General features: G+C 34.8%; 2 protein-coding genes across 8 annotated transcripts in view; one reads left to right on the top strand and one right to left on the bottom strand.

Annotated features, from left to right (window-relative positions):
• LOC144978284 (major egg antigen-like) overlaps positions 1-16,168 on the top strand; it is an 84,423-nt gene extending 68,255 nt beyond the window's left edge. For 6 of the 7 annotated variants that reach the window (XM_078924138.1, XM_078924139.1, XM_078924132.1 and 3 more), the window contains 6 exons: positions 3,207-3,518; positions 5,229-5,432; positions 11,875-11,964; positions 12,519-12,752; positions 14,619-14,757; positions 15,764-16,168. In XM_078924138.1, the coding sequence (XP_078780264.1) occupies positions 3,408-3,518; positions 5,229-5,432; positions 11,875-11,964; positions 12,519-12,752; positions 14,619-14,757; positions 15,764-15,972 (987 nt within the window). In that variant the 5' untranslated portion in view covers positions 3,207-3,407 and the 3' untranslated portion in view covers positions 15,973-16,168. Of the gene's footprint in view, positions 1-1,814; positions 1,928-3,206; positions 3,519-5,228; positions 5,433-11,874; positions 11,965-12,518; positions 12,753-14,618; positions 14,758-15,763 lie in introns of all 7 variants that reach the window. The other variant, XM_078924135.1, reaches the window with a different exon arrangement.
• LOC144978285 (uncharacterized) lies at positions 12,816-15,830 on the bottom strand. The gene is made up of 2 exons (XM_078924140.1): positions 15,730-15,830; positions 12,816-13,440 (listed from the first exon to the last, which is right to left on the bottom strand). Exon 2 carries the CDS (start codon positions 13,323-13,325, stop codon positions 12,972-12,974), a length of 354 nt encoding a protein of 117 aa, XP_078780266.1. The 5' UTR covers positions 13,326-13,440; positions 15,730-15,830; the 3' UTR covers positions 12,816-12,971.
• Positions 16,169-17,286: the final 1,118 nt, after the last annotated feature.

Below are 17,286 nucleotides of genomic sequence, written 5' to 3'. Positions count from 1 at the left end.
TCTATGTATCTCGGAGCGTTAATCGTAGCGTTAGAGAAGAAGGGAGGAACTGTATGTATGTATAATTTCAATCATTCATTTATCCTCTCCTTTAATTATCAATCTGTGTGTCTCTGAATGTAAATTTTATGCTTCATTTGTTTAAAAATGTGAATCCTAAATGTATATTATGTTCAGTTGTATTTACTATTGTATCAAATTACAAGCGGTAAATTGTATTACGTGTACATATACTCGCTTGTTAACATAGAGGATGTGACTAGCGGCTTCCGACAATTTGTAAATTGGTAAGTGGATCTCTTTAGAGTTGGCGAAAGTAATGGAAAAGTAAAAGGAATAATTATCCACAGATACACACACACACACACACACATACACACACGCACACATAAGCATACACCGACACACATGTATGTATTAATATACAAATATATATACACACACACACACATATATATATATATATATATATATATAATATAATAATATATATATATAAAGAGAGAGAGAGAGAGAGAGAGAGAGAGAGAGAGAGAGAGAGAGAGAAAGAGAGAGAGAGAGCATTTGGACTTAACTATAATGTGTTCGTTACCTCAAATATGCTTTATATCGACTTACAACACGTCTCTAAAACTGAAATTGAGAATATATGATTTAACTTGTCGTACTTTCAGAACATAATGTATTATATCTAGCCATATTCTATTTTGAATAAGTCACGTCAACATAACACCATTTAGAGCGGTAGCTCTATTATGTGACACCCCGCGTCAATCTGGTATTTTGTCGTAATGAACCACGTGAACAAAATTGAGTTGAACATTAAACTGATTTAAAAAAATGAATATTCACGCGCAATTCAACGAACTGTACAAGGAGATGAGGACAATTACGTGGAGATTAAGAAGAGCATCCAGAAAGGTTGGAATGATTGGAGGAAGGGAACCCGAGTTGTGTTATGTGATATACGATTTCTGTAAGGTTGAAGGGAAAAGTATATACATTTTGTTGTAAGACTAGCAATGTTGTATGGATTGGAGACATGGGCTATGGCAATGAAACAAGACAAAGACGTAGAGTTGGGAGAAATTAATGAGGATGTTAGGATGGTTAATTGGTAAGACAAGAAAATATAAAGTTAGAAACGAACGGATTCGAACGTTGACTGAGTTAAATTAAAGAATGTATCGATAAAGATGATAGAAGATAGATTGAGATAGTTTGGACATGTTAAGAGACGAGAGAAGGAGTATATGGGAATGAAAGTGAAAAGGGACGCCCAAAGACTAGGTGGTTGGATAGCGTAAAGGACAATAATATGAAAGAACTGGGCCTGGAGAAAAATGATGCAATGAACCGAGATGCATGGAGATGTGGCATTCATTATGGCAACCATGCAGAATGCGGAATAAACTGAAACAAGCAGACTGTAATTTGATAAATTAATCTTAAAATAGCATTCTAATTATCACATTGACCTGGACAGAATACCATTTGAGACGGTAGGTAGTCCTGTGGTTGGAGCTAATAATTCTTTTTTCTACATTTTTATTTATTGGGGCAGTTATTGGTGAACGTGCTACCCTTTGCACCATTAAGATAATTTAGACGTGCTGACAAGCATAAAATAAACTCCCATGGACACTTGAATTACAAGTCGATTACCGAAACAATCTCATCCAGGTAGGTCTTTCGTGCTCAAGATTTTATCTCGGTATAAACTCCAGAGTTTATCGCATTTTATATTATAGTCTATGTAGGCTGTAGAATGCATTATGTTAAAGCTGACATCTATCTTTTTTTTTCTTTTCCAGGTGAGATTTCAACATCAGCACAGATGTTATCTTCGAATGAGTATTCGTCTTATTCATCGTCATAATAAACATCAGAATACACGTTGTTGATACTGGATTTTGTGCTGTGAAGAGTTGTGTCATCATCTTGTGTATTAGAGTTGTAGAATAAAATCTCACGATAAGGCTAATTCTTTATCAAAATTAAATTATAAAAATAAAATAGAATTCAGTGCTAAAACGTTAAAGGAAAAATATCAACGATTCAGATGAATGTCTGGCTTATGAATGAGGCTCGTCACTTCAATGCCCTATTACGTTGGGGAAAACAAAATGAAGAAAAGCGAATTTGAAGTGAAAATGATTGAATTTGATGTTTTGGCATATACAAATTCTATATACATTGTCCTAAAAGAAACTTAATCTAAGTTATATAGTTTTGATTATAAATTCAATTTTCAACACCTTGGTAACCACAAAGTAATCATGTATTATGAAGGTGGGTCACGTATAATGAAATTATAAAAGATATAATATTATAGTGTTTTGTCCTGCTTTCTCTACAGCATGGGCATTGTCGTCCATCTATTTCATATGTAAGCCAGAACACTTCAAATGAGTGTTGAAATGTACTTAAAACTCAAATCTACTTTAGCTTTTGATTTTGTTGATTAAATTGAAAAGCTTAATTTAGATGCCATCAGTGATTTATTTCTTTAGAGATTCAATAAACAAAATACGCAATTTGCAGAGACTTCAAACTAGGACTTCGTCAATTGACATCTCTGGACAACTATTATAATCCCTTTATCGTCCTGTATTTGACATTATATTTTGCATTAATATTAATTGAAACTATTAGTAAAACATGAAAATGAGCTCTCTTTTAACATGGAATAATATGTATTGACTTTCAATATTCTGTGCTCCTTGCAATAAGGAGGAAAAAGCCATAGTCAAGGCGATCTGTATTTGAGCTATGTATAGGTTGCATTTTTCAGTAGGTCATTCTTAAATTTGACCCTTTTTCTCAACACGTTATACTCTCATACTTTGACTAATATCTGTTTACCATTCAACACTTCAAATACAGTAGAAAGTTGTTAAACAAAGACGGTAATCATAGAGAAGAAACATCGCTTTAAAACAGTAAAATACCTTGATTTTTCAATTTCATTTTTTTTTGTGCGTATTTATATATTTGTGACAGTCGGATATAGAGTCTTTTATTTCTAATTTTTAACATAATATTTGGTCTCCGCCCCTTCTCAACAGACCTATAATTGTTTCATTGTTTAGATTTAATTATAAAATTGGTTCATTGCAAAATAATATCACAAGCAAAAGGAATCAATATATCATAATATTTATCAATCCGTTTTGAACATGCTTTTTTTATCTTCCTTTGAAAAGTGTACTAAACAATGAGGATTCCACTTTTGCTTAATAAACTTTTGAGCTTACAGAACAACCCATTCCAAAAATGAATTTTGCAATTATTGAAATGAACAATAAAAGCAACTGCCTATAGTTTCAATCTAATAAAGCGAAGAAACATATCATTAAAGGTTTTCTAATAGGCTTATTATTAGATAAACATTCATTGTGATCATCATGGCGTCGCCTCGTTACATCTCGGAGATTCACGTTCCAATCAAGAAGGATAATCTTAGCTTCCAAGACAGACACATCCAGCAATGGGGAGATGTGGAAAATAGAATGCAGGTAAGGAAGTATGGATTTAAAAAGGTTATCAAAAAGATTTGAGGGAGATTTTATAAATAAAGAAATGAAAATGAGGAGAAGATTAAGTTTATTTCTAGACGTGTTATGCACTTAAAACGAATTTTAAAACAATTTTGCCCGGAAAACATATCTAGATATTTTATGCATCGATTGACTAAGGAACTTGCGGGGTTGAGTTGTGTTGATAAGTTTCTGGGTACGGGGTTGTAATTAAAACAAAGGAGTCTTGGGGTGGGTGGGGGAGGGGTGTTTTTTTTTAAAAATCCGATAACCCTTACCTTTGTAAAACTCAAGGGACAAGCATCATTTATCTTTTTAATTCTGCGTAAGCTTAGTCAGCACAAAAAGATCGCTGTTTTTGTCAATATGATATTATTACACGATGATGTTGGGTTTAATAGAGAAACTGATCATCGAAACTTCACTAAAACAGCAATATAAGGCACCAAGTGATCATAATGATTTTATGTAGAAGTTTGAAATAGCCATAATTACCAATTGAAAAAGCGCATTCATAACTATGATCAAATAGAGTGGTAGAGGAATGAATAAAATAATTTTATTTATCTTTATCTGTTTATCTATTTATTCAAAATTTATTTATTTATATATTTACTTAGATGTTTTAAAATTGAAATTCACAGTTGTTCATGCTTGAAATCAGACATCAAAACCATTCAACCATCAGACAGAAAACTAAACTAAAAACTAATCGTAATCAAGATTCATAAGATCCTTATCCATTGTCATGATATTGATACAATCGTATGGATTGTATTTTATATGTATTAACAAATCATTCTATATTATTTATTAAAGACTACGTTAATGCTATATATACTATATTTGAATCAAATAAATGATAATTTCGGTAATATGAATTCCTTTAGCGATTTATATGATTTGAGTGCCGCCCGTAAGGGATTAGATCGATGCCTCGTCCTTTCAAGTGGTGTTGACCAATGTAAATAACAATATGGATGACAATTGTATTATCCACTGAATTGTCGTACTCTGGAAGAACACGTATTTAAAGTTTGACCAGGAAACTCTTCCTTCACATAATATAGATCGACTTAGACCCTCATCTTGGCAAAATCTTTCAATCCTGTGACCTCCCGAAGTCCCAGGTTTGAGAGTTTTTGCCAAGATGAGGGTCATTTATGTCGACCTATATTTGGAGGAAGAGTTTTCTAGTCAAAGTTCCAAATATGTGTTTATCCAGAGTACGGCAGAACACTGGTAAAAAGACTGGCCACTGCTTTGTGCTCTTCGTGAAGGAACTCTCCACAGATTTCACTCATATCATCCTTTGCAAGCAAGTATGTGGCTATGGCAATGACAAATTAAATATTAGAAATGTGCCGGTACAAAAAATACCCCGATATTTGGTTGCATTTGGCCTGCTAGGGGAATAAATTATGTAGTATGTAGTGTATTGAACACGGATCTATTAAATTGCGTTATGTAACTGATATTTATCAATTATGCATACTGATAATCTTTTCTACAAGTTAATGAAAACTAATAAAATAACTCTCCCTTCTGTTATAATGTAAAACTATGATTATACCTAAAATCACATGTTTCTGTCATTACAAATCTCTTCGCCGTCAAAACATTATAACTGTCACAACATAAATTGAAGATTCTTATTTAGAACTTCATCGATCGATTATTGCATTCCAGGAACGCAGGAAGTTGTGGGAAGATGAGTTTGAGCGAATGCGTCAAGACTTCTTCACCCTGAAACCATCGGAGACCGCTCCACAGGCACAGACGTCCTTCAACTTTGACTCCGGGTTACACAATATGTACGAGACAGAGGCAGATGGCACGCAAAAATTCAATGTTAGGTTTGAAGTCAGTGAATTTCAGCCAGAGGAAATTGTGGTAAGAATCTTAGTATTCTGAAATTTTATTTTCACGATAACCACCCTGCAACTCAGTTATAAAAAAATTAACTCAGCAACCTGAGACAATTCTGTTGTTAGAAATTTCAAAATATCTTTTTAATGATAAGCATTAGACTATCATATTCTCGATAATGTCGAATACAAACATATGATTTACAGGCATATTTAATTTAAAAACACCTTAATGGTCATTCTGTATGTTGTCGAAAGCTTTGCTTTGCGTTACCTTAGTTTCAAAATTGCTAATCAGAAAGGTGGTAATAAATCATTTGCCGTAAATTTGATTGGTTCGCAGAAACGGATATTATGACAAGTGTCAAGGATGCACCGCCTCAAAATGTCTGTTCTTTACGACAAACTCCGGTGTCAGTCCGCAGATCTTTCATTTGATTTAGTGATCACGTTTATTTTTTACGTTTATCAGGAGAATTTGAATGAGCTCGTGTAATGTTTCAATGACAAAGGGACTTCACTGCATGTAGATGAACTTACTGATTGCCTTTTACTTTTTTACATCCATTATCAAACTATCTGTAAATTGTATTTAACTGTATTTGCCACTGTGTTCTTTACACAATCCTCAAAACGAAAGGCATAAAAATATCATTGCTTTGTACATTATTTACTCGTAAAAGCCATACGCTATATCTAAAAGTTATGGAGCCTAGCTTCTTTTATCATCTTCAATGACAATTTCTCAAGGCGTTAAAATTTCGGATTACTCAGCTTGTAGAGCAGCCACCCATAACAGAGATTGTTGTTTGAGTCATGGATGCAACTTAGTTTGTTTTTGTTGTTGCTTTTATTTGACTTCTCTGCCCACCCATGGTGACTGGCAAGCTTGTAATGTTAGATTTGATGGGAAATGCATCGCTAAGGGTAGCAAGCAAGCGTTGCCAACCGTTTAGGCTACAGTTAACCGAATATCGCCCCCCCCCCCCCCCCCGGTCCCAAATCCTGTAAATAACTACACGGAAGTGGTAATGTTTATGATTAATATGCCGCTATGTGGTCTAGTGGGGGGGGGGGGGGGCGAAGTGGCCGAGTGGTTAAGGCATTGCACTGTGACCCGGAAGGCCCCGGGTTCGAGCCCCGCTTCAGGCACTTTCGTTTTTTTCCTTGGGCAAGATTATTAACCCCCAATTTTCTCACTTTGGACAGCATGGGTGATTCTTGTTGACATCAGACATCTTGTTTGATGAATTATCTATATTCCTTCGTGGAATGCCCAGGCGACGATATCTTATGATGTCTTGGCGGAAGGGAATAATTTTTATGTGGTCTAGTGATATGACACTCGCCTTTAGACAGATTGGAATCCCATTCTGAGAGCCGCATAGTCCTTAGAAAAGGCTCTTTACTCACATTCTCTCACCGTACGCAGGTGTAAAAATTACCTGGCAGTTAACAGCTTTGTCTCTGTCCGAGAAATATTGCAATATCGCCTAGCAGCTGTCATGTATCGTCCTGCATGTTAAATGTTGCTGTTGGCCAGGGACCCCTTGTATATCACGTTGGGCACATGTAGTGGATATTGCGCAATGCAAATGCTCAAGTTTTAAGTTTTTATAAGAAAAAAAAACCCCAGAAATTTGGAGAGAAAAACAAACAAAGAAACAAAAAAAAAAAAAACGAAAAACAAAACAAAAACAAACAAAAATAAACAACAACAAAAAACACACCAAAATACAAACAAACAAATAACGAAAACACTAAAACTCTGAAAGGAGAGAGATTTGGGGTATCACCGTCACTTTCGTGGACTCGCCCTTGTGCCGGGTGGTGTGCAGTGACTGTAATGAAGACAATTACCCCTGACTTGCTACAAATGACTGGCTGGGCAATTTTCGCCTTGTCAGTTTGCATCATGCCAGGACAATGCTACGTTAAAATTGTTTGTACGTAGCAATAACGTTCAACGTAGTTCATAGCACATACATATTATATAAATATTAGACTATCAAATGGGTATTTATTGACAAAGAATAATAGGCTCTATCCATAAAACACGGATATTGTTTGTATGAGCGGCTATGTGGTCTAGTGGTATGACACTCGCTTTCGGATCGGAAGGTCCTGGGTTCGAGCCTCGCGCTCGGCGCATATTTGAGTCCTTGGAAAAGGCTTTTTACTCACATTATCTCACTGTACTCAGGTGTAAAATGAGTACCTGGCCCTTAACAGCGTTGTCTTTGTCCGAAAAATTGTGATATCACCTAACAGGCGTAATGTCCTGTCCTACGTGTTAAATGTTGCTGTTGACCAGAGACCCCTAGTCAAAAGCTTTGAGCACATTTAGTGGATAGTGCGCTATATAAATGCTCTTTTTTACATTATAAGATTATACTGTTTATTGCACAACTAAAGGGAATTATAATCTGATTAACCCTCTCTTTACCAACTGTATAAAAATCGTCACATTCGTTACGATACAAAGGGTATTTTTCTTATACAGATCAGATTTAGTTTCATAAATCACAAAATGCTAAGAATAATCTTCATGATATTTACAAGAACTTAATGTAGTTTTGTAAAGCTTGTTTTCCTCAACAAGATGACGTGTCGTATGTACTCATTACTTTTAAATGTGAGTTTTAAAAATTAAAATTGTGTGTTGGGTCGATATTACATTTCAGTAAATATCTTGAAAACATTCGGTAAGGAGAGAGTTAAATGATTACTGTTGATATTTTCACTTAAATGCTTTTTAAAAAAAATTATGCTTTTTGCGCCACGACATCATAGGATATCGTCGCCTAGGCATTCCACGAAGGAATATAGATAACTCATCAAACAAGATGTCTGATGTCAACAGGAATCACCCATGTTGTCCAAGTGAGCAAATTGGGGGTTAATAATCTTGCTCGAGGAAAAAAAAACGAAAGTGACTGAAGCGGGGCTCGAACCCGGGTCCTCCGGGTCGCGAGTTTTGTTTTTTTTTTGCACCAGGTTGGGAACAGGCAGGTTTAAAAATGGGTCAGGGAGGTTCCTCCATGTCTACCGTCTCACGCTGATTCGTGGAGAAAATTAATAATCACGTGACAGTACTATTTTTACGTGTCGTTTTGACCCAAGCGGTTTATATGAACCAGGAACTCAACTGATCAAGTTGTTGGAACGCTGACTCCACGGGACTCAACACAACGATTTGACACCACTAACCTCCACTTGCAAAACTGCCATACAGCTACGTGCGCAGCGCTGCACTACTCACTCAACACTACTACTACTACTGCCCTACTCTCTACTACTACTACTACTACTACTACTACCTACTACTACTACTACTACTACTACTACTACTACTACTACTACTACTAACTACTACTACTACTACTACTACTACTACTACTACTACTACTACTACTACTACTACTACTACTACTATATACTACTACTACACACTCTACTACTATCTACTACTATCATTACTACTACTAATCTACTACACTACTACTACTACTACTACTACTACTACTACTACTACTACTACTACTACTACTACACTACTACTACTACTACTACTACTACTACTACTACTACTACTACTACTACTACTAAACTACTACTACTACTACAACTACTACTACTACTACTACTACTACTACTACTACTACTACAATACTACTACTACTACAATACTACTACTACAACTACTACTACTACAACTACTACTACTACTACTACTACTACTACTACTACTACTACTACTACTACTACTACTACTACTAATATTACTGCTACTATTACTACTACTACTCTACTACTACTACTACTACTACTACTACTACTACTACTACTACTGCTACTACTACTACTACTACTACTACTACTACTACTACTACTACTACTAATATTACTACTGTTCATACTACTATAACTACACCGCACCGTTTTTATGCACCTCCGTTGGCGGTGATAGTTAATTAATGAAAATGTTACTGCATACGACCATGAGGTTTAAATAATTTTAGATTGTAGTTTAGCACGCCGCTTAGTGATTACCGGTGTACGTTTATACAATGATAATAAATTAAAGAATATTCACACTAATTTAAAAAAATCAAAGGTAAAAAGAGACATGGCACACAAATACTGATCTTAAATAAATAAAGAATTTTAGAAAATTATTATTTTTTAAACACGATAAAAAGTTTTTGAAAAAAATGATAATAAATTAAAGAATATTCACAATAATTTAAAAAATCAAAGGTAAAAAGAGACATGGCACACAAATACTGATCTTAAATAAATAAAGAATTTTAGAAAATTATTTTTTTTTTAAACACGATAAAAAGTTTTTGAAAAAAAAAAAGAAAAAAGATGTCTTTCTCAATAAAGTAAACTTTTTTAAAAATATATGTTTACAATAGGAATCGAACCCAGTACTTTCAAGGTTAAAAAGTCTGACAGCTTGTCCACTGCGCTACGGAGCCACCTAACTGTCCATCACATTTAATAAGCTCTTTCTAAGACATTATTTTACCTTCAATGCAACTTCTATTTTCTGGTTCTATATTTCGATTTTTTTAGTTTATTGTTATTTTTGTATAAATTTATTAACAAAAACATCCTACATATGTCACAATTTAACTTTTGCCATGTCCGAATACAGAAACACATTATCGCTGATGAAATTGGGTGGAATGCGCATCGTGACGGAGGTGCATAAAAGATACACCGTCAACGGAGGTGCATAAAAACACTACGTTTAAAAAAAAAAAAATTGTTGTATTTTTGCAGCAGTTATAAATTTACCAATCACAGTTGTGCAATAATTTATCACCTAAATATAGTAATAGACCTACAGAGATGGACCCTACAATGCATTTGATTTGTGTAATTTAACGTACTTTTTCTGCATCTATCCACATAGCTACCACTGTAGACATAACTCAAGACAACAATAGTGTGGTCTAATTTCTATTGCTAACTTATATTTCAAACTACAGTATTATAGTATTATATCAAACATTTTTAAAAAGTATGTTATCTTCTTCTCATTCTTCTTATTAACAATCAAAAATACGGTAGGCGTACATTGTGTAGTTTGTAGTGTAGGCTTGCCAACTGCACAACCCTTTGAACCTTGAACAACGCGCGCTGACCTATGGCCTTGTCCGACCTCTCTCACTCTCACGGCTTTCCCATTGTGGCGATACTAAAAATAGTGCAGGCTGGTTGGCGAAGAGGGTTATTCTCAGATGACGTCACAAAATGGCCCAACCTGGTGCAAAAAAAAAAAAACTCGCCTCCGGGTCACAGTGCAATGCCTTAACCACTCGGCCACTTCGACTTAAATGCTTTAAGGCTTAACGAATTTGAAACCATTATTATATAACTTTTTTGTCTATGTGACGCATCGCCTCAAAGGGTAGTACCGGTTGTCTCAATAAAAAACAGTCGCCAGTTTGGAGGTCTTCTACTTCTTTATTATCTTACCTGAAACGACATTATTATGGCAAAAAGATGAGATATTTATTACATTTATGTTGTCAAAGTTTAATTTAAATTAATGGAATTCCATTCACTTTATAATCAGCAATCAAAATCATGATGCGAAATTGATTGAATCCTTACATATTCGTTTTCCGATTATAATCAATCAAATAGGGAGTTATTTTTGAACCAAGAAGAACCCATGTATCTAAGCATTGACGTAATTTTTCTTTGTCAAACGACAAGACATCCATTGGAAATTTGTGGGGCATAATCAAAAATAAATTTTTATTGAGCTTTATATAGGGCAATATTCATTAAATGTGCTCAAAGCGCTTACAAGGGATCCGTGGTCAACAGTAACATTTAACATGTAGGACGGTACATGACACCTGTTAGGCTATATTACATTTTTTCGGACAAAGACAAAGCTGTTTACGGCCAGGTACTCATTTTACACCTGAGTACGGTGAGAGAATGTGAGTGAAGAGCCTTTTCCAAGGACTCAACTATGCGCCGAGCGCGAAGCTCGAACCCAGGATCTTCCGATCCGAAAGCGAGTGTCATACCACTAGACCAAATAGCCGCACAATCGAAGCAATACAAAACAAAGATCATCTCTTACACAGAACCCCTTTTCGTCGATCCCGACAAAACGAAAGTGACCGCTTTGTTTTGTACAGAGTAAGTCAGAAAGACTTGTTGCCTCTTTTTAAAAAGAAAATATTTTATACTGAAACCTAGGTATACATATATATATATGCAGGTCTAACATCTGAAACCAATTATAGACCTAGTTTGACATTGTTGAAATGGAAAATATGTTGAGTCATTTTTTTTTTGAGATTTCGATTACAACAATGAACCCATTATGAATTTGGTTATCATAATATCTGCAAATAAGTGCACGCCGCCTTAACCCCCCAATGGAATTGTTTCTTGGAGAAAATAATACACATTTATAACATCTCTATTTCCAGGTGAAAGTACAAGACAACAAATTGATGGTAAACGCAAAGCATGAAGAGAAAAACAACCAGACATCAGTTAGTAGGGAATACAGTAGACAGGTATGGTAAATGAAGACATAAGCCAAGTTTTTAATTTAAATTTCTTTTATATGACTGTACCACGGCCGTGTTGTAACCTTCGTTTACTCATTTTCTCAAAGACAGGCTCGGGCCAAAATATTACTTTGCAATCATTGGCCACAACCATCAAAAAAATAATCAGAGAGTTATTATTCCTTCTTCTTCTTCTTCTTCTTCTTCTTCTTCTTCTTCTTCTTCTTCTTCTTCTTCTTCTTCTTCTTCTTCTTCTTCTTCTTCTTTTTCTTCTTCTTCTTCTTCTTCTTCTTCTTCTTCTTCTTCTTCTTCCTCTTCTTCTTCTTCTTCTTCTTCTTCTTCTTCTTCTTCTTCTTCTTCTTCTTCTTCTTCTTCTTCTTCTTCTTCTTCTTCTTCTTCTTCTTCTTCTTCTTCTTCTTCTACTACTACTACTTCACCCCCTCCTTTTACTTCCCCTTCTTCCCTATAATTTTCACCATTACCCATTCCGATAATAATAATAAACATACAATTTAAAACTATCACACATTCTAAATCATCAATTCCAATTCCATCCCCAGGTTGACATTCCTTCAAACGTGGACCAAGAAAAAATGCAGTGTGTTTTGAGTAAAGACGGAGTTCTCAGCGTGGACGCTCCACTCCTTCACCAGCCCCAACAGCCGCAGATAACCTCTACTAGTCCTAATTTCTCTGTGAAATCCTCCCCTCCCTTCAAGAACCTAGACGTGGCTACAGCAGTGAAGAACCCAATCATCACCGAACCCGACGGGACGAGAAAACTACGACTACAGGTTTGAAGAAATAAATAATGTGACCAGAAGTCTCAGATGGGTATTTAGTTGGGTGAATAAAGACCATAACTTATCTTAATTGAAATTAACCAGAAATTAGACCTTAACAAAACTACGACTATGGTCTCCGGTACGCCTATTGTCTCCAGTGAAACCAAAAAAAACTGAACTCAAATCATATTTTGGCATCTAAACTTCATTCTTTAAGGCGAAAACTTGTTAGACGGAACTGTAGCCTGCCAAACAGTTCGACGGAACTCCATTCTGGTTTTCATCTGTGCCTTGAGTCCAGCCTCTATTGTTGATCTCTCCAGACAGTCCGCGATGTCCACCTCCTTGACCTCTCTCTGCTCCACTTGCCCTCGCATGCATCCTCCATGCAACGTGTCTTTTGATGTGGCCAACGTATGTTAGATTCCTTTTCTTGATGGTTGATATGAGCTGGCAATTTTTGAGGCATTTTCTATAGAAGACGCAGATGTTTGATGTCTTGGCTGCCCATGGGATTCTGAGGACCTTTATGTAGCACTTCATCTTGAATGCCTTTATTCTCTTTTCATCTGCCTTTGTCATTGTCCAAGATGCACATCCGTACGCTGCTTAAGGGAGAAAATGCAGGGTTCTATGACTTCAATTTTGGAGGTCTCCCTGGCTCGTCCACATTGGGGAAATGGCAAATAGTTTACACCTGAGTGCGGAGAAATAATAAGATAAAGAGTCTTTAGTCATAAAACGTTTCCTTCAAATATGGATGAATTTTAATGGCCCTCGATCTGCAAAATACTTTTTACAACATAGCGACAAAATCAATAATAATGACGATGATAATGATAATAATAATAATACTAATGATAATAATAATAATAATAATAATAATAATAATAATAATAATAATAATAATAATAATAATAATAATAATAATAATAATAATAATAATAATAATAATAATAATGATGATGATAATAATAATAATAATAATAATAATAATAATAATAATAATAATAATAATAATAATAATAATAATAATAATAATAAGAAGAAGAAGAAGAAGAAGAAGAAGAAGAAGAAGAAGAAGACGACGACGACGAATTATAATAATGTAAATCATTTATACCGCCTATTCCATATGCAAACAGCTCCTGGCACCTTTTCAATAAAAACATCAACGCTACAAAACAGATCATACACAATACATGCCTAAGACATTCATACCATGAAAAATAATCCATAAACGGACACTGTTTTTAATCTATCAGATATTTCCTTATAAAATAAGTCTTAAAATATATCTTAAATGTAGCTTCTGTAATGCATTTTCTTAAAGAAATTGAAAGAGAGTTCCAAATAGAGGCGGCAGTATGAGACAAATTCCTATCAGAAAACTTTTTAGAGCCTTATTAGGAACAGTTACTCGGAGATGATCACGAGATCTAAAAGTTCTGGGAGGAGAGTACAATGAAATAAGGTTGCATAAATATGAAGGATACGTTTTGCTGATACATGCAAAGCAAAGAACAGCAATTGTGTATTTGTGTCCTGATTCTACCTTATAGCCAGTAAAGTGACAATAATATGGGTGTAATAATATGATATATCATTGTCCTTTCTCTTAGAATGATCCTAGCAGAATGATTTTGGATGCGCTGCAATTTGTGAGGGAGATAATTTGCGATGTTTTGAAGGAGCGAATTACAGTAAATATATCCTAGAAAATATAAATGATGAAACAAGAGTTTTAGGGCAGTAGATAATTGTAAAATCTGTCTAAGTAAGAAATGCAATATTTTACAAAGGTAGTTTATGTTTTTCTTTGAATAGAAAAAAAAAAACTGTTCATCGATTTTAAATTTGCTTTATTTTTTTCAGGTGGATATTGGTGAGTTTAAACCGGAGGATGCCGTTGTGAAAACAATGGACAGGAAATTAATTGTCCACGCAGAACATGAGGAGAAGACAGCTGGAAGGACACTGCACAAGGAGTTTAACAAAGAATATGACCTGCCAGGTAATAGATCTATGTTCTTGCACGACCACGTGGTCTAGTAGCATGACACTGGATTTCAGATTGGAAGGTCCTGGGTTCGAGTTCCGCTTCAAGCGGCTCATAGTTGAGTCCTTGGAAAAAATTTTTTACTCACATTCTCTCACCATACTGACGTGTAAAATGAGTACATTGTCGAAAAACAGGTTTGTCTCTGTCGGGGAAAAAATTGTAATATTGAATGTATGTCCTACATGATAAGTACTGCTGTACTTGTAAAGTGCTTTGAGCATGGTTTGTGGGTATTGCGCTATATAAATGTTCAAGTTTATGGTAATTGTGACTCGTCGAATAAAACAGTATTATGTCGTGGGTGGTCATTTGAGGATTTAGATAGAGCAATCTCACTCACCCCCTGTGCGGGGCGCGATTTCATTTTTTTTTTTTTGACTGAGATAAAGTTGTTAATGAATATGCGCTAATTTTACACCTGAGTACGGTGGGAGATTGTGAGCAAAGGGTCTTTACCAAGGATTCAACTATACACCGCTTAGAGCGGGACTGAGAGATTGTGAGGACTCAACTATACACCGCAAAAAGCGGGACTCGAACCCTGGACCTTCCGATCCGAAGGCAAGCGTTATACACAAGGCCACATAGATGGCTTTATCTAGGAGAGCGATTTTTTTTAAACATCGGAAAAATTCAGATTTATTAATAGGGAAGAAAATTTGATGATATCAACATACTGGTTCCTATCTCATTTGAAGTGTAAATAATACTCTTCTGGAGGACTGAATACATACCTTATGTAAATAATCTTACTGGTTACATGCACTATTTCAAGGAGTTTAGGAACCAGAAAAGTAGAAGTTGTGACATCACGAGTTTTGTATTCTAAGCACTTTTTGACTAGAAATGTATCTTTTGTTTTTCTAGAAAATTCCGAATTTTATAACAGATTGTAGTGGTGGGCCATATAATTTTGTATCTTACCTTTTCATTCTCATATAATATTCTAATCACACAGAATCCATAGACCCATCGACTATCAATGCGTTCATAGGGGAGGACAAGCTGCTCATCATAGAGGCCCCTCTCAAGCCAGTGCAAAGGAAGGCCTACCAAGTCACACACAGCCAAGACGTCAGAAAGGTCACGGTCACCAAAGAGTCTTCCGTTACTATAAATAACCAGCAAAACCAACCGGTCGTCACTATTAGCGTTAGAAGAAAATGAAATAAAAACCCGTCTGTATATCACCCAAAAAAAAAAATCGAGAAAAGAAAACAAAAAACCTCAGCAAAACACACACACACACACATATACAAACACACACACAAACACACGCAAATAAACAAAAAGGAACCAAAAACCAAAAACAAAACAGTCCTATCTATGGAATCTTGGTACTTGTATGAACTGCTTCGCAAATGATATGTTAGGCTGGTTTTCCAAGACTAGTAAAGTCGATTTTTCTACTTTTTGAGATTTTCCGTCCATGAGCTAAATTGAAACGTAAACGTTATTTTAAGATCCAATTGGCACGTGAATTTTGAAAGATTGATTTGAATTTGAAGTTTAGTCATGATAAAATGATAGACTAGATGAGAAATTTGAGGGGAAATAATCCTCAATTTCTCAAAATAGGGAAAAATGGAGTTGCGGAGTTTTGGAAAACCACGGTTCATATATATATATATATATATATATATATATATATATATATATATATATATATATAATATATATATATATATATATTATATATAATATATATATATATATTTATACTCGTATATATTGTCCGTTTCACGCTATAGTAACCGGGATAAACTCCGGCCCCATGGTCCTAGTGGCTCAGAAAGAGAACCTACTTTTTAAATGTTTGATTGACGATCATGAATATTGAAAAAAAAAAAAACAAAAACAAAAAAAAAAAAAAAAAAAAAAAAAAAAAAAAAAAAAAAAAAAAAAAAACAAAAAAAAACACCCAACCCCCCCCCCCCCACAAAAAAAAACAAAACAAAACAAAACAAAACAAACAAACAAAAACAAAAACAAAATAAATTATTACTAAATTAACAAACAAAACAAACTAAATCTCACTTTTCTAGTCATTTCAACTTTAAATCCCTTATTAATGTATAAGGTTCAACCCGGTAAAACCTTTGTGAAGTGATAGGTCACTCATTGTGTCATTACTCGATATGATGCATTCGCTCCATCCAGAACAAGAAACCTCGTGATTGATAAACGTATTGATAATGCCTCATTATGGTTTTCTTACAAAAGGTGTCATGATAAGCATTTCTCTTGATCTAGACTCGAATTGTGAAGTTTAATGATATCCAATTTACTTGCAGACTTGCCTATTGGAAAATCTAAAAATTCGTAATTTTTTGGGAGATAAAGATTGTAGTTGCTCTAGTTAATTAAAAAAATTAACACTTTATCCTGACAAGTGTTTAATAAGACTTCAAATTCCATAAAATGATGTAGTCTGGCATCAACTTTGAATTTCAATAAGTTTTCATGGCTAAGAGATGCTCA

Source organism: Berghia stephanieae, chromosome 8 (assembly GCF_034508935.2).
Source record: "Berghia stephanieae isolate SIO BIC M18660-M18661 chromosome 8, UCSD_Bste_1.3, whole genome shotgun sequence".
Classification (NCBI taxonomy): Eukaryota; Metazoa; Mollusca; class Gastropoda; order Nudibranchia; family Aeolidiidae; genus Berghia; species Berghia stephanieae.
The sequence above is the reverse complement of the archived record's forward strand: the minus strand, read 5'-3'. Positions and strand labels throughout refer to the sequence as shown.